Source organism: Hylobates moloch, unplaced genomic scaffold, assembly GCF_009828535.3.
Source record: "Hylobates moloch isolate HMO894 unplaced genomic scaffold, HMol_V3 SCAFFOLD_13, whole genome shotgun sequence".
Lineage (NCBI taxonomy): Eukaryota > Metazoa > Chordata > Mammalia > Primates > Hylobatidae > Hylobates > Hylobates moloch.
Genome location: NW_026652288.1, coordinates 93,566,918 through 93,586,703, shown reverse-complemented (window position 1 = coordinate 93,586,703; position 19,786 = coordinate 93,566,918). Strand labels below are relative to the sequence as shown.

The 19,786-nt window shown below is 45.4% G+C and overlaps 1 protein-coding gene and 1 pseudogene across 1 annotated transcript; one reads left to right on the top strand and one right to left on the bottom strand.

Annotated features, from left to right (window-relative positions):
• Window positions 1-19,786, top strand: part of LOC116479888 (putative elongation factor 1-alpha-like 3) — a 77,430-nt pseudogene that overhangs the window by 33,205 nt on the left and 24,439 nt on the right.
• Window positions 10,435-18,014, bottom strand: HTR3C (5-hydroxytryptamine receptor 3C). The gene is made up of 9 exons (XM_032171751.2): window positions 17,914-18,014; window positions 16,177-16,343; window positions 15,708-15,752; window positions 14,788-14,897; window positions 14,034-14,203; window positions 12,514-12,674; window positions 11,468-11,672; window positions 11,065-11,280; window positions 10,435-10,958 (listed from the first exon to the last, which is right to left on the bottom strand). The coding sequence occupies exons 1-9, from the start codon at window positions 17,978-17,980 to the stop codon at window positions 10,756-10,758; spliced, it is 1,344 nt and encodes a 447-aa protein (XP_032027642.1). The 5' UTR covers window positions 17,981-18,014; the 3' UTR covers window positions 10,435-10,755.

Below are 19,786 nucleotides of genomic sequence, written 5' to 3'. Positions count from 1 at the left end.
GAGGTTGAGACAGGAGAATCACTTGAACCCAGGGGGTGGAGGTTGCAGTGAGCCAAGATCATGCTACTGCACTCTGGCCTGGGCAACAGAGCGAGACTGTCTCAAAAAAAAAAAAAAAAAAAAAAGACATTATTGGAAGAATTGACAAAGTTCAAATAGGGCTTATAAGTTAGACAATACAATACATTGTATTGATACTAATTTTCTGATTTTGATGGTTGTACTATGGTTTTATAGGAGAGTGTCCTGGTTTTATAGGAGAGTGTCCTAACTTTTAGGAAATATACACTGAAGTAGTTAGGGTTAATGGGTCATCAATTATGAAACTCACTCTCAATGATTTAGAAATATCCACAATTGGCCTGGCATGGTGGCTTACACCTGTAATCCCAGCACTTTGGGAGGCCAACAGGGGTGGATCACCTAAGGTCAGGAGTTCAAGATCAGCCTGGCCGACATGGTGAAACCCCATCTCTACTAAAAATACAAAAAATTAGCCAGGCATGGTGGTGGGTGCCTGTAATCCCAGCTACTTGGGATGCTGAGGCAGGAGAATCTCTTGAACCCGGGAGGCAGAGATTGCAGTGAGCTGAGATCAGGCCATTGCACACCAGCCTGGGCGACAAGAGCAAGACTCCGTCTTAAAAAAAAAAAAAGAAATATCCACATTTGGAAAATCTGGGTGAAGCACACACAGGAGCTCTTTGTAGAAGCTTCACAATACTTACGTAAATTTTAAATAATTTGGCTGGGCACGGTGGCTCACGCCTGCAATCCCAGCACTTTGGGAGGCCAAGATGGGTGGATCACTTGAGGTCAGGAGTTCCAGACCATCCTGGTGAACATGGGGAAACCCCATCTCTGCTAAAAATACAAAAATTAGCTGGGCTTCGTGGTGCATGCCTGTAATTCCAACTACTTGAGAGGCTGGGGCATGGAGAATTGCTTGAACCCAGGAGGTAGATGTTGCAGTGAGCCGAGATTGCACCATTGCACTCCAGCCTGGGCAACAGAGCGAGACTCCTTCTCAAAAAAATTTTTAAAAAATCATTAAAAAATAAAAAGTAAAAGGAAGAAAAAGAAAAAGTAAGTCTAGAGGTTCTGTGTGAATCTATGTCCAAAATCTCTTTCCTTTGGACCAGAACTGAATTGGGTATCGGCCTCCAGGAGAGCACAGCAGACCTCTGGCCATGTGATTGGAGCCTTCGGTTACATTTTAATTTCTTTTTAATGTTAACATGGTCACCTTTTTACTTCTTCAATTTGAATCTAGCATCTTCTAGGCCAGTAGGTTTCAACTAGGGATTCAGATAACTTATTTATGTAGTTTTATTAATATACAGATACTCAGAAATTCAGACTTATTGAATCTCTCGATGTTCTCAATATGTTCTTTGTATGTTCTTGCTATAAACTTAGCAAGTTCATGATATATGATTTTTAAAAATGTGTGCCTAAGAATAGCCATTCAAAGACTCCTGAATACTCCTGGTCCACTTCTTATATATATGATATATTAAGTCAGGATTATTGTATGTTATATCTTCATTTTTTTCTCTGTAAAGATTATGTTCATCCCTTTTTATAAATTAGATGTAATGTTCACTGTCTTTTTTGAAAATCTAGTTAATTGTCACATTTATAATTATTTTGTCAGAAGCTTTTTTTTTTTGGAGATGGAGTTTCTCTCTGTTGCCCAGGCTGGAGTGCAGTGGTGTGATCTTGGCTCACTGCAAACTTCGCTTCCTGAGATAAAGCAATTCTTTTGCCTTAGCCTCCCGAGTAGCTGGGATTACAGGTATGCACCACCATGCCTGGCTAATTTTTGTATTTTTAGTAGGGATGAGGTTTCACCATGTTGGCCAGGCTGGTCTTGAACTCCTGACATCAAGTGATCCTCCCACCTCGGCCTCGCAAAGTGCTGGGATTACAGGCTTGAGCCACTGCACCCAGCCCAAAAGCTCTTGTTGGATTGACTTTATTGTCTTGTTTTGCATTTCACAGAAACAACCAAATTTCCTTGCCAGCTGTGTAATTCTTGTAATGAACTCCCATCAGATCTTTCATGTTTTAAAATTATCAGTAATAAGTTAGTAAACTAATTATAACCATTTTAAGTCTTTTGTTATCTACAGATAGTTTTTTATTTTACTCTGATGCTTCCCTGAAAGCTCAACAATCAGCTACAGGCCAGAGTGGTCTGTCTTCAATAAAGGATTATCACAAAATCCTGTGGGAAAGGACTATGCTAGATACTTTGGGCATAGTATCTGATGGCAACACTTAAACAGCTTTGAGATCATACTAGTGGACTGAGTCAGGATTTCTAGAACTCTAGTTGAGAAGCCAATGGATTTCATGAGACTGTTAACCCAAGATCTAGTCAAATAATAATTAATTATATAGGACCAAATGAACTAAGAAGGGACACTTGCAGTTTTCATTTGAAATACTGTTCATGTTGTAATATATTTTCTTTTTTCTTTTTTTTTGAGACAGAGTCTCGCCCTGTCCCCCAGGCTGGCGTGCAATGGCATGATCTCGGCTCACAACAACCTCTGCCTCCCAGGTTCAAGCCATTCTCCTGCCTCAGCCTCCCAAGTAGCTGGGATTACAGGTGTGCACCACCATGCCCGGCTAATTTTTGTATTTTTAGTACAGACAGGGTTTTACCATGTTGGCCAGGCTGGTCTCGAACTCCTGACCTCAAATGATCCTCCCACCGTGGCCTCCCAAAGTGCTAGGATTACAGGCCTGAGCCACCATGCCTGGCCATTGTTGTAATATTCTATTTTCCAGATATTTAAGGAAGCCCATTTTCTTTCCTCTTCAGCTATTTATAAGTCAACAATTTAGTAATCATAACTCTGCTTTTTAAAAAGACTCTGTTTTTTACACTGAAGTGAAACACTCGTAAATGATACTTATTGTCCCTGCCTGACCTCTACAGGATTTGCAAACTCTTATAAAATATTCTTAATTTCATGACAATATAATTATTGTATTTTCATGACAATGTAGTTATTCGTATAGGTTCGATGACTCTGTCTTCCTTTTTACCAGGATGGAATTGGAAACGTTGGTTATGCAATCAAGGCCTTGTCTGGAGTATCATATTTTAGAAGGATGCTCATTTAATCAAATATGGTTAGACATTTCTAAAGAACTAAGGTTGACTTTGTGGAGCCAATGCTTACAAACCCCTTCCAGGAAAACTGGCCTAGTACCTGGCTTATAGCATTGCCAGTCTTACAGGTCCAGGTAGACCCAAGAACCCTAGGATATTTTGAGGACCTCAAGAAGAGACGAATTCACTCAAATTTAGGGGTTCTTCAGGTGAAATCTGGTGGTGAGTTCTTGGTGTGGCTATCTCGCTTCAAGAGGCTTTTGAAAGTCAAGTTTGGGATTTTTTGAAAACTTTTAGCAAGGCAAACTTAAGAAGGCCTAAATGGTAGTTTACCACTCTTGTTGTACCCATGTAAAGACTGAAGCCAAATGTTGAGACCAGTCTCATTTTGTGACCAAAAAGAATCTTCTTGCCAGGCACAGTGACATGTGCTTGTAATCCCAGCTACTCAGGAGGCTGAGGTGAGAGGATCATGGAGTTCAGTATCAGCCTGGGCAACATAGCAAGGCCCCATCTCAAAATAAATAAATAAAACCAATTAGCCAGATGTATTGCTACACACTTTTAGTCTCAGCTTCTTGGGAGTTAAAGTGAGAGGATCACTTGAGCCCAGGACTTTGAGGTTGTAGTGAGCTATGATCGTGTCTCTACATTCCAGTCTGGATGACTGAGTGAGATTCTGTCTCTTACGAAAAAAAGGCTGGGCGTGGTCGCTGATGCCTGTATCCCAGCACTTTGGGAGGCCGAGGTGGGTGGATCATTTGAGGTCAGGAGTTCAAGACCAGCCTGGCCAACATGGTGAAACCTAATCTCTACCAAAAATACAAAAATTAGCTGGGCATGGTGGTGGGCGCCTGTAATCCCAGGTACTCGGGAGGCCGAGGCAGGAGAATCGGTTGGAACCAGGAGGCGGAGGTTGTAGTGAGCCGAGATTGCACCACTGCACTCCAGCCTGGGCGACAGAGTGAGACGCCATCTCAAAACAAAACAAAACAAAACAAAACAAAACAAAACAAAACAAAACAAAACAGAAAGAAGAATAATTTTCCTGGCTGGCCTGAAGGTAGTGAGTTATCTCGATTGTTTGTAGTCAGTTACAGATGGAATTCCTTGTTCTACTCCTTCCCTCCTTCTGCCTACTGCACTTGACTAGTCTTCAAAAAAAAGTATAATCTTCACTTGAGGTTAGGAAGGAGATTATAGAAAAGTGAGAAGATTATAGAAAAAAATTTTGTACTTCCATGAGAAACTACGCATTGACCATAGCAACTATTCCAGCTGTTGGATTCTAGCCTTGTTTACTGTCTTTGAGCTATTTTGCAGCTCTTTTTAAATTGCAGGCAATTGATGAATTTTGTAGAAGACAAAAACCAACCAATAAGAATACTATTTTTTTTTTGAGATGGAGTCTCGCTCTGTCTCCAGGCTGGAGTGCAGTGGCCCGACCTTGGCTCACTACAACTGCTGCCTCCCAGGTTCAAGCAATTCTCCTGCCTTAGCCTCCTGAGTAGCTGGGATTATAGGTGCCTGCCGCTGTGCTCGGCTAATTTTTTGTATTTTAGTAAAGACAGGGCTTCACCCTATTGGCCAGGCTGGTTTCAAACTCCTGGCCTCAGGTGATCCGCCCTCCTTGGCCTCCCAAAGTGCTAGGATTACAGGCATGAGCCACCGCCCCTGGCCGTCATAGTGTAGTTTAAGTGCTACTTATTTTGTATAGATTTTGACATCTATGCTATATATATGGAATAATCAGTATCATGAGCATCACCTTTGAATTATGAAGGATGACAATATAGACTAGTTTTCCTAAATGCCAGATGTGGATGAGAAGTTTGCAACAAAGCTAGTAAAATCATTAAGGAGAAATGATAGTGAAAGGGTTGGTATAAGGAAAAATACATGGGCCAGGCACGGTGGCTCACGCCTGTAATCCCAACACTTTGGGAGACCGAGGAGGGTGGATCACAATGTCAGGAGTTCAAGACCAGCCTGGCCAACATGGCGAAGCCCCGTCTCTACCAAAAACTACAAAAAATTAGCCAGGTGCAGTGGCAGGTGCCTGTAATCCCAGCTACTTGGGAGGCTGAGCAGGAGAATCGCTTGAACCCGGGTGGCAGAGGTTGCAGTGAGCCAAGATTGCGCCACTGTGCTCCAGCCTGGACAACAAGAGTGAAACTGTCTCAAAAAAAAAAGGAAAAATACAGGAAGAGTAATGGAGGAAGGAGAGAGGGAGAGGGGAGGGAGTGGTGGTGAAGAGCAGACAGATGAGCTTGTTTTCAGAGAAACAAATAGAGATGAAAGAAGAGAGAGGATAAGTGTGAAATACGGTATTGTCCATAGACATTTTGGATTTCCGGAAGATGGAAGAAATCAAAGATAATGATGAGACAAAAACATACCATAAGAGGCCAGGCGTGGTGGCTCATGCCTGTAATTCCAGCACTTTGGGAGGCCGAGGCAGGTGAATCACTTGAGGTCAGGAGTTTGAGACCAGCCTGGCCAACATGGCGAAACCCTGTCTCCACTAAAAATATTTTAAAAAATTAGCCAGGTGTTGTGGTGCACACCTGTAATCCCAGCTAGTCGGGAGGCTGTAGAAGGAGAAAGGCTTGAACCCAGGAAGCAGAGGTTGTGGTGAGCCAAGATCGCACCATTGCACTCCAGCCTGGGTGACAGAGTGAGACTCTGTTTCAAAACAAAACAAAACAAAACAAAAAAATCCCCAAAAAACATACCATAAGAATGGTCAGATATATGAACTACCGAAAGAAAAGTAGGGAGAAATTACTCTTGGAGAAAGTCTTCTGAGAATTATTTAAATAATAAGAAAATAGGATAGGCGTGGTGGCTCACATCTGTAATCCCAACACTTTGGGAGGCCGAGGCGGGTGGATCACCGGAGGTCAGGAGTTCGAGACCAGCCTGACCAACATGGTGAAACCCCGTCTCTACTAAAAATACAAAAAAAAAAAAAAAAATTAGCTGGGCCTGGTGGCAGGTGCCTGTAATCCCTGCCACTTGGGATGCTGAGGCAGGAGAATCGCTTGAACCTGGGAGGCGGAGGTTGCAGTGAGCCAAGATCGTGCCACTGCACTCCAGCCTGGGCAACAGAGCAAGACTCCATCTCAAGAAAAGAAAAAAAAGAAAAGAAAAGAAAGAAAGAAAATAAACAATGAGACGTGAAGAGGCTGTGAGCATAACCCTAGATACTGCCAAGGAAAGGAGAGAGTGGGACATGGGTAGAAATTACCCAAGCGGTTAGACAATAATCAAACATTTGACGAGAGTAGTGTATCCAGGGCCAATCGTCTGATTTTTACAGAGTTCATAAATTTCCAATGTACACTCCTACAGAGGTTTTTAATAGAAAATAGAGGAAAAAAATAAAGTTATTATCACAAGGGCTAGTGTGTGTGTGTGTGTGTGTGTGTGTGTGTGTGTGTATTTATTTATTTATTTATTGAGATGGAGTCTCACTCTGTCGCCAAGGCTGGAGTGCAGTGGCGTGATCACAGTGCTCTGCAGCCTAGACCTCCTGTGCTCAAGCGATCCTCCCACCTCAGCCCCTCAAGTAGCTGGGACTACAGGCACACTCCACCATACCCAGCTGATTGTTGTTGTTGTAGAGACGAAGTCTTATGCTGCCCAGGCTGATCTCGAACTCCTGGGCTGAAGCAATCCTCCCACCAAGGCCTTCCAAAGCTTTGGGATTACAGGCATGAGCCACCACACCCCTCCTTTTCTCTTTCTTAAAATGAGAGATATCAGAAACCAGAACCACTCCCTCCCAAATTGTGAAACATCTGTAACGTTCCTGCTGACCTATGTTGGCTAGTAGTAGTTGAATATATTTTGCCTCATTTTCAGGTCATGTTTTACCCCACAAGTCTCACTTCCACCTGAACATATCAGCAGAATGTTCTTTTGCAAAGGGCATTGTCAAACAAAAGTCTTAGCACAGAAAATCTAAAGTTGCATATGTGTGAAAAAAATCGCAAGATGACATCTAGAGAAATATAAACATGGAAATGGGGAAGGAAAAAGAAATGATACAAAAGTGATCTTAAGAAATTTGAAATTCCTCAAAGACTTAACAGATATTTTTCACTTTAAGTTATTGGCAAAAACCAATTGAGTTTCTGAGTGGGAAATATGTTCCAAGTAATGGAAAGGAGAAGGAAACAAGATAATCTGATATCAGAACTGCCTTTGCCAGGATATAAGTAACATCTCCAAGAACTCAGAGATAGTTGACACATGAAGATGTGTTGCTGATTGTCCACATTCGATAAAGAAAATAAAATATATTGGGAAGGGATTTATAGCTAGAGCTAGTAAAATGCGGATTTTGGCTGGCTGGCATTCATTCACACATTTACTCGTTCAACAATGCTGTATTCACTTCTCAAAAGAAGACATATGCGTGGCCAAGAAGCATATGAGAAAATGCTCAATATCACTAATCATTAGGGAAATGCAAATCCAAACCACAGTGATATACCATTTCACACCCATCAGATTGGCTGTTATTTAAAAGTTGAAAAAGTAACAGATGCTAGGCTGGGCGCGGTGGCTCACGCTTGTAATCCCAGCACTTTGGGAGGCCGAGGCGGGCAGATCACGAGGTCAGGAGATCGAGGCCACGGTGAAACCCCGTCTCTACTAAAAAATACAAAAAATTAGCCGGGCGTGGTGGCGGGCGCCTGTAGTCCCAGCTACTCGGAGAGGCTGAGGCAGGAGAATGGCGTGAGCCCGGGAGGCGGAGCTTGCAGTGAGCCGAGATTGCACCAATGCGCTCCAGCCTGGGCGACAGAGTGAGACTTCGTCTAAAAAAAAAAAAAAAAGTAACAGATGCTGGAGAGGTTGTGGAGGAAAGAGAACATGTATATGCTGCTGATGCGAATGTAAATTAGTTCAGCCACTGTGGAAAGCAGTGTGGAGATTTCTCAAAGAACTTAAAATAGAGCTACCATTTGACCCAGCAATTCTATTACAGATATATACTCAAATGAATGTAAATCATTCTACCATAAAGACACATGCAAATGTATGTTCATTTTAGGACTATTCACAATAGCAGACATGGAATCAACCTAGAAGCACATCAGTGGTGGACTGGATAAAAAAATATGGTTCATATGCACATGGAATACTACACAGCCATAAAAAGGAGATAGTGGCCTTTGCAGAAACATGGTTGGAGCTGGAAGCCTTATCTTAAGAGAATTAACACAGGAACAGAAAACCTAGTACTGCCAGGTGCAGTGGCTCAGGCCTGTAATCCCAACACTTTGGGAGGCCGAGGCAGGTGGATCACCTGAGGTCAGGAGTTTGAGACCAGCTTGACCAACATGGAGAAACCATGTCTCTACTAAAAATACAAAATCAGCTGGGCATGGTGGCACATGCCTGTAATCCCAGCTACTTGGGAGGCTGAGGCTGGAGAATAGCTTGAACCCGGGAGGCGGAAGTTGCCATGAGCCAAGATCATGCCATTGCACCCAAGCCTGGGTAACAAGAGCAAAACTCCATCTCAACAACAACAACAAAAAAAATAATAATAATACCTGGATGACAATATTATCTGTACACCAAACCCCTGTGATATGTAATTTACCCAGGTAACAAACCTGCACATGTACCCCTTGAACCTAAAAGTTGGAAAGAAAAAAACAAAAAAAAACCCCAATTCTGTGTTAAGTATCCATGATGTGCCAGATATGGTACCATGCGCTAAACTATAAAAATGGATGAGATGTTGACCCTGATCTTTATGAAAGCATACTCTTAGGGGAGGCAGAAGGGCAAACAAATAAATCCCTGAAATGTGTTTATCCAATTGAAATATCATCCAGAAATTTGTCGCTGGTGTTTTTTGACTTTCTCTTTCAATTTCTGTTTCTCCTCAGGGTGTTGCTTGCAGCTAGCTATTAGAATTCTCCCATGATTATAGCTGTTGATGAAGGTGAGAACTACTATATTATTATTATTATTTTTTGAGACAGAGTCTTGCTCTATCACCCAGGCTGGAGTGCAGTGGCACAATCTCGGCTCACTGCAACTTCTGCCTCCTGGGTTCAATCAATTCTTCTGCCTCAGCCTCCCGAGTAGCTGGGACTACAGGTGCACGCCACCACATCCGGCTAGTTTTTGTATTTTTAGTAGAGATGGGGTTTCACCATATTGGTCAGGCTGGTCTCGAACTCCTGATCTTGCAATCTGTCCACCTTGGGCTCCCAAAGTGCTAAGATTACAGGTGTGAGCTACCGAGCCCTGCTGTGAACTACTATTAACAGGGAACTTAAAAAACTTTTTTTGTTTTATTTTATTTTTAAGAGACTGGTTCTTGCCCTGATGCCCAAGCTGGATTGCAAGGGTGCGATCGTGGCTCCCCGTAACTTTGAACTGGGCTCAAGTGATCCTCCTACCTTAGTCCCTAGAGTAGCTAGGACTACAGGCATGTACCACTGCACCTAGCTAATTTTTAATTAATTAATCAGTTAATTATTATTTTTGTAGAGACAAGGTCTCGCTTTGTTGCCCAGGCTGGTCTCAAACTTCTAGCCTCTCTCCTCAGCCTCCCAAAGTGCTGGGATTACAGGCATGAACCACCCAGCCTCAAGCACGCATATTTAGAAAGCCCACCCTGTTTGATGTTGTGAAGTAAGAGAAACCTGTTAGAATAAAAAAGAATGACACAAGATATGATTTATTTCAAAGAGCAATTTCAGGAATGAGAGGTAAAGGAAAGTGAAAAAGAAATGGTTGCTGAAAGGAACACTTTGCATTTATAAATATTTTATTGCAAATGAAATAATTTCTTGCAAATAAAACTTGGCCTTCTTATTCTTATAAAACTCTGAAAGTGTCTAAAACCCTTAAAATCACATCAGATTACACCTGCTTAGGGGGAAGTATCAAAGCTTCTGCAAGAGGATTCTCCACCCCAGAGTTTGTAGACTTATAATAAATATAACGAACAGGGCTGGGTGAGGTGGTTCACGCTTGTAATCCCAACACTTTGGGAGGCCGAGGCGGGTGGAACACTTAAGGTCAGGAGTTCCAGACCAGCCTGGCCAACATGGCGAAACCCTGTCTCTACTAAAAATACAAAAACTACCTGGGTGTGGTGGTATGCACCTGTAATCCCAGCTACTTGGGAAGCTGAGGCATGAGAATCATGCCTGGGAGGCGGAGGTTGCAGTGAGCTGAGATGGCATCACTTGCACTCCAGCGTGGGTGACAGAGTGAGACTCCATCTCGATAAATAAATAAATAAATAAACAAACAAACTGAAGAGCCAGTGCTTCCTGGAAAGTTGTTTATTGGGGTGATCAATCAAGGAGAGACTCCACTGACCTGGACTTCCATTGATCAGGGAGTGAGGAGTTAGGTGGTAGGTCAGGGAGACTGAAGGAGAGCAGGAATGAGCAGCCTGAGGAGCAGTCAGGAAATTGTACGGGGCCGTCCCGAACCTGCTTGGTAGTGCTGTGTTGGAGTTTTTGGAATTTAGAAGGGGACATGGTAGTTACTGGGGATAAGTGGCTAAGATCAGGAAAGTGAGTCTGGCTGGCCCAAGACCAGCAGAAACTCCAAGCTGTTGTTTGCCAGAGAGGGGGGATGTCTGCCTAGGTGTTCCAGAGGACAATGACAGTAAGGATGGAGGAGGCCATGAAGAGCAGGTAGAGGCGGAAGAGCAGGGTGTCCATTGCGTGGCTGAACTGCACCCACAGCTCCATTAGCTGGGTCTTTGTCCATCCTGAGCCCCCATCTGGCTCGGTCTCTCTGGGTCCCAGCTTCTTCCCTGCTAACTCCCCCGGCTCCTTTGGGCCTGTGGAGAGGACAGAGGCTCAGTCATGGAGTGGGAAGGGGACAGGATTAGAGGAGTGTGGGGCCCAGTGTGAAGGGCGAGTATGGGCAGTGCTGGCTTCCCTCACCAGGCAGGTTGGGGGGGGTGAGACCCAGGCCCTTATTTCCCTTCTGGGGCGCAGTGGGACAGCATCTCCCTGGGCTGGTGCAGTGGAGCAGCAGGGAGTGAAGCCACTGAGGCATGGGTGGGGGCTGGGTGGTGGCCACGTGCAGCAGGTGGGTGATGAAGACGGTCTCCAGCAGGCTGACCACCATCAGGGACAGGCACAGGGCGAAGTAGACACCTGAGGGCAGAGCAAATCATAAACAAACCAGGCAAATTTATCTCTAAGCATTTATCACGCCTCTTTCCTAAATCCAGTCTTCTTTCACAGCCCCTTCCTTCCTTCAGTGGAGCAGCAGCCATTTCTCCTGGCCCTCCTCCCTGGCCCCGGGTGCCCTTTCTCCTCCCGAAAGTGAGAGGAGCCATACTGATGAGGGGGGTGCCACTGGCAGGGAGCAAGTCATTCATCATGAGCAAGAAGACGTTGTAGCCCAGCAGAAGCGTTATCTTGAATGGGGCACGATTCTCGCTCTCTGCTGGCAGGTAGAAGCTGAGGGCGTCAATGGCAACCAGAAAGCTACTGGGCACCAGCAGGTTTATGATGTAGAGGCTGGGCCTGCGCCTGATGGCCACCTGGAGAGAGACCGGAGAAGATGGCAAATAAATAGACAGCAGAGGGCTCAATTTGCATATCTGACCCCTAATCCTTGCCAATGTGCTGTGAGGCTGCTGGGGACGACTTTTTTAAGTAACACTTGTGCATATAATTGTGCTCGTCTAATAGGAGCCTCTGATTTGTTGTCTAATTTTTATTCATTTTTAACTTACTAGGAACACAATGACTGTAGAATTTAAGGTGCAAGTGGACCCTTTAAGTCATTCTGAGCAGTAGGGGTGAGCTGTTCCATTCTGAGCGGCAGGGCTTATTACGGTCCAGCCATTCCTCTCCTCTCCAGAGCAGGAGTGGGTGAATGAGGAGTGGGTGAATGGGGAGGTGGGAGGCCTTGGGGATCCTGCTTCAGGGTAATTAGGTAGATGGGGCAGTGGGAAGCAGATGCCCAAACCTCTGGAGCTTTATTTTTATTTTATTTTTTGAGACGGAGTCTTATTCTGTCTTGCCCAGGCTGCAGTGCAGTGGCATTATCTCAGCTCACTGCAGCCTCCGCCTCCTGGGTTCAAGCCATTCTCCGGTCTCAACCTCCCAAGTAGCTGGGACTACAGGCATGTGCCACCACACCCGGCTAATTTTTGTGTTTTTTTAAGTAGAGACGGGGTTTCACCATGTTGGCCAGGCTGGTCTTGAACTCCTGACCTTGTGATCCACCTCCCTCGGCCTCCCAAAGTGCTGGGATTACAGGTGTGAGCCACTGCACCCGGCCTGGAGCTTCTTTTTTACTTCCCAAAGAGCCTCAGGTCAAGAGGACAATCAAAGGGCTGCTGGGATCAGAAGTCAAACAGGGGCCCCTGGACTCACATAGAACATGATCTGGTCATATAGGTCGTTGCCCATGGACATCTTTGGGGTGGCCTTGTTGATGCCCAAGAGCTCCCACTCCCCCTGGGTTCGGATGACGTTGCGAGACGTGTCTGTGATCTCCCACACCTCCTTGTCCATGCCCAGCAGCATGCCGTCCACTGGAAGGGAGGCCGGTCAGTTCATTGCAGACGTTTTCCCAAGCCTCCCGCCCACGAAATTGGATTCCTCCCCCACTGAGCTTCTAAAACAAACTTTCCTCTGTCCTTTTAAAGCAGGGTATTCTGGTTTTCTCAGAAGTGGGTTACCGGACTAGCAATTCATATGTGTGTGGGCAGCGGCATTAATTTCTTTTGTTGTTGAAAACAAGAGTGAGTCAAGTTCGTTATGGGAATATTGGATATGACTCCAACGTGAGTCAAGAACTTTTGGAGTCATGCCTATTTTCCTTCTCAGTCCCCCAGTTGTATGGTGGTGTTTTAGTGGAATCAAGCTTGAATAGCTCAATGTTTTAATAATTATAGGCATGCCCATTTTGATGGTTTTAGTTTATCCAAATCTGCCACATGACACCTGGTGGCATTCGGTTATATTAATTTACCGGTTTTTAAGTGTGTTAGCTATTAGAGTTAAAAGATTTGAGCTAAAAATTATAGGTGTGCAACAGCTCAGAGTCAGCTGGGCCTCATTTGGCACAAGGGCCACTCAGCTTGTAAAGCAGCAGTTCGTAACCCCGTCTGCACGTTAGCATCACCTGGGCCCTACCTGGAACAATTTAATTGGCATCTGGGGTGATGTGCGGTTATTAGGCTTTTGTTTTTGTGTTTTGTTTTGTTTTGTTTTGAGACGGAGTCTCGCTCTGTCGCCCAGGCTGCAGTGCAGTGGGGCAGTCTCGGCTCACTGCAACCTCCACCTCCCAAGTTTCACACCATTCTCCTACCTCAGCTTCCTGAGTAGCTGGGACTACAGGCGCCCACCACCACGCCAGGCTAATTTTTTGTATATTTAGTAGATATGAGATTTCACTGTGTTAGCCAGGATGGTCTCGATCTCCTGACCTTGTGATCTGCCCGCCTCGGCCTCCCAAAGTGCTGGGATTACAGGCGTGAGCCACCGCGCCCAATCTGTTTTTTGTTTTAAAAACAGAGTCTCACTCTGTCACCCAGGCTGGAATGCAGTGTGCAATCACAGCTCACTGCAGCCTCAGCCTCTCTGGCTCAAACAATCCTCCTGCCTCAGCCTCCCAAGTAGCTGGGGCTAATTCTTTTTATATTTTGTAGAGATGGGGGTCTCACTATGTTGCCCAGGCTGGTCTCAAACTCCTGGGCACAAGCGTTTGTCCCGCCTTTGCCTCTCAAAGTGCGAGCCACTGCGCCTGGCCAGTTATTGGTATTTTCAAAAAGCTTTGTTAGGCCACCAGAGTGGAGCAATACTGATCCAAAACCTTTTCTAACGATACCTACACCACTCAAATGTCTTTCCCTGAATCTTAAACAGCTACCAAAATGTGTCACACTTACCCGTGTAGAGGAAAGAACTGAAGGTGAAGGTACAGTTCTGTTGGTCAAAAGGGAAGTAGAAGATGTCCAGGTTACAGATGCTGGTCACCTTCATTGGCTTATCATACTTTATTCGACCTTCACTGCTGATATAGGCAGTGAGACCCGAAGGCGTCTGATCCACATCCATGCTGTTTGGGGAAGGGAGGGAAGAGATGGAGGCTTAATCAGCTCTTGTCTCCCTTCCTTCCAGGGTCTCCCCTGCTGTGCCCTCCTTCTGGGCTCTTTCTCTTTTTATTTTTATTTTTTTTGTTTTTGAGACAGTTTCACTCTTGTAGCCCAGGCTGGAGTTCAGTGGCGCAATCTCAGCTCACTGCAACCTCCGCCTCCTAGGTTCAAGCAATTCTCCTGCCTCAGCCTCCCAAGTAGCTGGGATTACAGGGGTGTGCCACCACACCTGGCTAATTTTGTATTTTTAGTAGAGATGAGGTTTCACCATATTGGCCAGGCTGGTCTCGAACTTCTGACCTCAGGTGATCCACCTGCCTTGGCCTCCCAAAGTGCTGGGATTACAGGCGTGAGCCACCGTGCCTGGCCCTGGGCTGTTTCTTTAATGTCACTCTCTCGCCTCTTCTACTCGTAGTGATTTGTGGAAGTCGGTTCGTTGAGACTATGTGCCTGTCTGAATCTTTTGGTGGCCCCATGCCCTGTGCTGACCCTAGGCTGTTCTCAGCAGATGAGGTTTCACACTGGCTTCCCCAGCCTGCATACGCACGATTCCAAGATGAAGATGTCTGGGAGCCACAGGTTTTCAGCTAATACCGTGAGTTTATTGATGCCAGCACACTCTTTTGGGTTCCAGTTAATGAAAGGATTGTCCCACACCTGCGTCAGGGCAGTGAGGGACAGAGGTGAGTGACGGTGAGCTTGCCCTGTCGGCCTCTCCCACCCTTTCCATTCTTCTTTAAACCTTGATCCTCCCACTCCCATTTGTGACCCTAATAACAACAGCTTATCCCCCCAATTCTTGATTTAACAAGGTGTCACCAGAAAAGTACCCCTTGATAGCCTTTTGGCAGGCAGATATTAAATATGGCCTAAAACCACTTGGAGTTAGGACCACACCAATATTTTGGCCTGCACTTGGCCTTTTTTTTTTTTTTTGAGTTGCTATTTCAATCTTCCTAAGACTCCCAGGGAGGTTTGGGTCCCCATGGTGAGTCCAGTTCTACATGGAGTTATTTTGTCCCAGATCCCAGAAAAAGTTATACTTTGCGTAGAGGTTTGAACTAGAAAACTTTTAAGTCACTTTTTCTGTGTGTGTGTGTGTGTGTGTGTGATGGAGTTTCGCTCTTGTCACCTAGCATGGGGTGCAGTGGCGCAATCTTGGCTCTCTGCAACCTCTGCCTCCCCGGTTCAAGCAATTTTCCTGCCTCAGCCTCCTGAATAGCTGGGATTATAGGCACCTGCCACCATGCCCAGCTAATTTTTGTATTTTTAGTAGAGATGGGGTTTCACCATGTTGGCCAGGCTGGTCTTGAACTCCTGACCTCAGGTGATCCACCTGCCTCGGCCTCCCAAAGTGCTGGGATTTACAGGCATGAGCCACTGCTCCTGGCCCCTTTAAGTCACTTCTAACTGCTCAGGCTTAAAATTATAAATGAAGCGGGGAGGAGATAGTTGAATCTGCCTTACCAAATCCATCCACAGGAATGATGTCAGCAGCTGGAGCTGTGCATCCTGACAAGGAAATTTCCACTCAGGATTATTAGTGTAAAAAGGTTTGGCCAATGCCCACCTCATATTCCCACCAATATTTACTAATTTATTGGGCCAGGCATTGTTGTAGATGCTGAATTGTCTTTTCCTCACTTGTTTCCCCTGTGTCTATGGGCAATTCTGATTTTAATTAATATACAGACTACTTTTTTCTAGAGCATTCTAGAAATGACAGGATTCAAAGACAAATGGCTTCCTGAAAAAATATCACTGCAGTATTCTTCTTCGTGCATCTCCATTGCATAGGAAAACCATCTAACTTGTGTTAAGTCCATCCAGGGTACCTATTGTTCACCACGGGGCCAGGGCCATGTTGGGTTGACAGGGCAGAGGGTCCTCGTTCCTTATGAGAAGCCATGGAAAAGATGCAGGGACTAAGTCTCACCACTCCCAGGATGGCAGACAGGGTGAAGGAGATGTTGACACGGGTAGGGATGCTGTAGTTGGTGAATGGACGGAAGGCCTTTCTGTCAAACACTGCTTGGAAGGCAGCAGGGTCAACCCCATGCTGGTCAAAGCCTGAGCAATTGATGGTAAAAGCGTCGCCTCTTCCTATAGAGAGCAGAGACTGCGTGAGAGAGGGACTCTATTTCTAGGGCTGGAATCTCTCTGCAGAGAGATAAAATAGGGGACATACTGAGAGGAGCAGGTGAGCCCCTCCTTCCCATGCCAAGACTCCCCAAGGCCATGGTTGGGGAGGATGGGCTGGGCTGGTAGGCAAATGGTGAAAGTCGATGTGGTGAGCTGAGGTCAGGGTTCTATTCTCATTCCCATTGTTTCATCCTCATGCAAAGTTTGCCCAAATCTATATGAAAACTTGGCCTAAGTGTGATGGCAGCTACTTCCAGGAGTCCTTTAATGTACCCATCACAAGACTCTTGGCTCACCTAGCAGTAGAACTGCCCAAAACTTGTGGTCCAAGTCACCTAAAAATCGATGCTAATGTATTTCTCTCTCTAACTCTTAGGATCTTAAGTCTACTGAAGGCAAGAACTGATATATCAAGAGGATAAGAGACATTTTACACAACTGCGCTTACTAGGTAGATGTAAGAAACGTGGTAGGTATCTGACTAGGTGCTTACCTTGGTGCTATGCATTTATTTTGCTCTTCTCAGATTTAGTGACCTCAGTTATCTCATGGGTTATTTCTAGCATCGGGATCATGAGGTGACATCACTGAGCATACAGCATTTGTTCAGTCACAAAGTGAGGCCGGTGTGCTGGGCATGGTGACTCATGCCTATAATCCCAGCACTTTGGGAGGCCGAGGTGGGCGGATCACAAGGTCCAGAGATCGAGACCATCCTGGCCAACATGGTGAAACCCTATCTCTACTAAAAATACAAAAATTAGCTGGGCATAGTGGCGCGCGCCTGTAATCCCAACTACTCAGGAAGCTGAGGCAGGAGAATCGCTTGAACCCGAGAGGCGGAGGTTGCAGTGAGCCAAGATTGTGCCACTGCACTCCAGCCTGGGCGACAAAGCGAGACTTCATGTCAAAAAACAAACAACAACAACAAAACCACAAAGTGAGGCTGGTGTAGATATTGTCTCTCGGCCATGGCCAGGGAGCCATCTGGGTAGTACCTGAGTGGCATCTTTGCCCCATTGCCATCATTATATGGTCCTTTTCTCTGCCTCCTTCTCTCTATCTCCATCTCTTTCCATAATATTTAAGGTATGTGCCCAGATTGGGAACAGATATTACCTCATGGAAGCAAAATATCTGCTCATTTCCACCTCAGATTGTCCCCTCCCTCAGGGCATGTTTAAAATCAGTGGCTACTCTTCTCATAGATATCATATCAGGAGAAACAGAGACAAGGAGAGGGGGAAGAAAGGTGTGGTAGAGGAGCATCAGAAGTCGGTGAAAAGGTGGAATTGGAGAAGAGGTGAAATGAGACAGTTTGATAGATCCCTGTGCAGGCAGGAATAGAGAAAGTCTGTGTGTACTCATCAGTGAACTGTCTTTCTATCTGTCACCAAAAGGAAATCAGGACACAGACGTTATGGAAGAAATATTTAACACATTAATTCTGAATGCCCTGCAAGTGCTAGAGGTGAGTCCAGGTGTCCCTCGGAATCACACTCTGGTCTTCCCTGTTCTTGTCCCATCTTACCTTGAAGCAGAAGACTGACAGTGAGGCAGAGGAGGACACTCCGCCTTGCAGGCCACCCTCCTTCCATTCTTCTTTCTGGACTCTTCTCTGGGGACTCACCAGGAGCCCCCAAAGCCTGGAGCTTAAAGGAGCTCAGACCACACCTTGGTTGCTGGTTTTGAATACAACTCATGGCAAGTGACCACTCCCTGTGAGAGCCTGTGACCAGAGAGGTCCCAGCCAAGTGTCCTGCATTGGCTCTGCCCAGATGCACCTTCCGGGCTCCAGGCAGGCAGGAAATTGGGCGGACACTAGGGGAGAAGCATTCTCTTTGGCAGCTGTGTGCTGAGATCCAAAACAAAATAACGTGCCTTAATGAGAGAATGTAGGCTGGGGAAATTAGGATTGTGTGCTTCCGAGACCAGGGAATCTGTGTGCACCAAGACCAGGTGGCAATACTTAGTGATTTGGTTATGAATACCAAAGTATCTTTTTTTTTTTTTTTTTTTTTTTTGAGACAGTCTCTCTCTGTCACCCAGGCTGGAGTGCAGTGGCATGATCTTGGCTCACTGCAACCTCCACCTCCCTGGTTCAAACAATTCTCCTGCCTCAGCCTCCTGAGTAGCTGGGACTACAGGTGTGTGCCACCACACCCACCTAACTTTTTGTATTTTTAGTAGAGACGGGGTTTCACCGTGATAGCCAGGATGGTCTCGATCTCCTGACCTCGTGATTCACCCGCCTCGGCCTCCCAAAGTGAGCCACCGAGCCTGGCCCCCTTACCAAAGTATCTTACAGCTTTTGTTGACATTGGAATTATTCCAAATGCCAAATTATAAAGCTTGGTTCATACCTTCATCATCTAGTGTCTATACTTTTCCAGTAGCCCCTAACTAGATTTCCTCTTTACAGCGTCTCTGCCTTTCTGATTTATTCTCTCCAAACCAATGTTCCCCGTATAATTTTTAGGCTATGCATTGATTACATGATAATAGAACTCATAAAATTAAGATAGTAACACTTTGTGCTGTCAATAGTGTTAATATATAGCGTTATTGTAAACTAGTAATCTCAGCTAACATCAATATCATTGGTATGTGTTAATATTATGTCTTATGTCACCACATTCCTATTAAAAAAAAATTGGCTCAAATGAATGAATTGGAGCATTTTTATTTCAAGTATATTAGCTACATTTCCAGAAAGACTTGGACAGTTTTTCCTTGCAGAAAGGGTGAAGGTCCAGATGTAGAATACAAAAGAAACTTTGTTCAGAATCAATGATCATGACAGCCCTAAGTAGAAAGTGCTGAGAAATGCAGGAATGACTTAGAGGCCCAAAGTAGGAAGGCACAGGAGAGGGCTGCAGTGGATTCCATTTGAGGTTTGCAGCAGCCACAGTCCTTCAGACCTACCACCTCTGCAAGTAATTTCTTCCCTGACTTGGAAACTTGGCCAGCTTAAGCCAGAGGTTGAAGGGAAAGAAAGAATCAAAGAGGGAAGAAAGAGAAGCAGAAAGGTGGCTAGAAGTACTGGAGTGGAAGGAGCAAGAAAGGGAGGAAGAGAAGGGAACAGAGGAATTGTTAGAAAACCTGCTCCAGGCCAGGCACGGTGGCTCACACCTGTAATCCCAACACTTTGGGAGGCCGAGGCAGGAAGAACGCTTGAGCCCAGGAGTTTGAGACCAGCCTGGGCAACATAGTGAGACCCCATCTCTACAAAAAGTAATTTTTTTTTTTTTTTTTGGAGAGTAAGACTAGGATTAGTCTTACTCTGTCACCCAGGCTGGAGTGCAGTGGCGCAATCTCGGCTCACTGCAACCTCTGCCTCCTGGGTTTAAGCAATTCTCTGCCTCAGCCTCCCGAGTAGCTGGGACTACAGGCACGCGCTACCA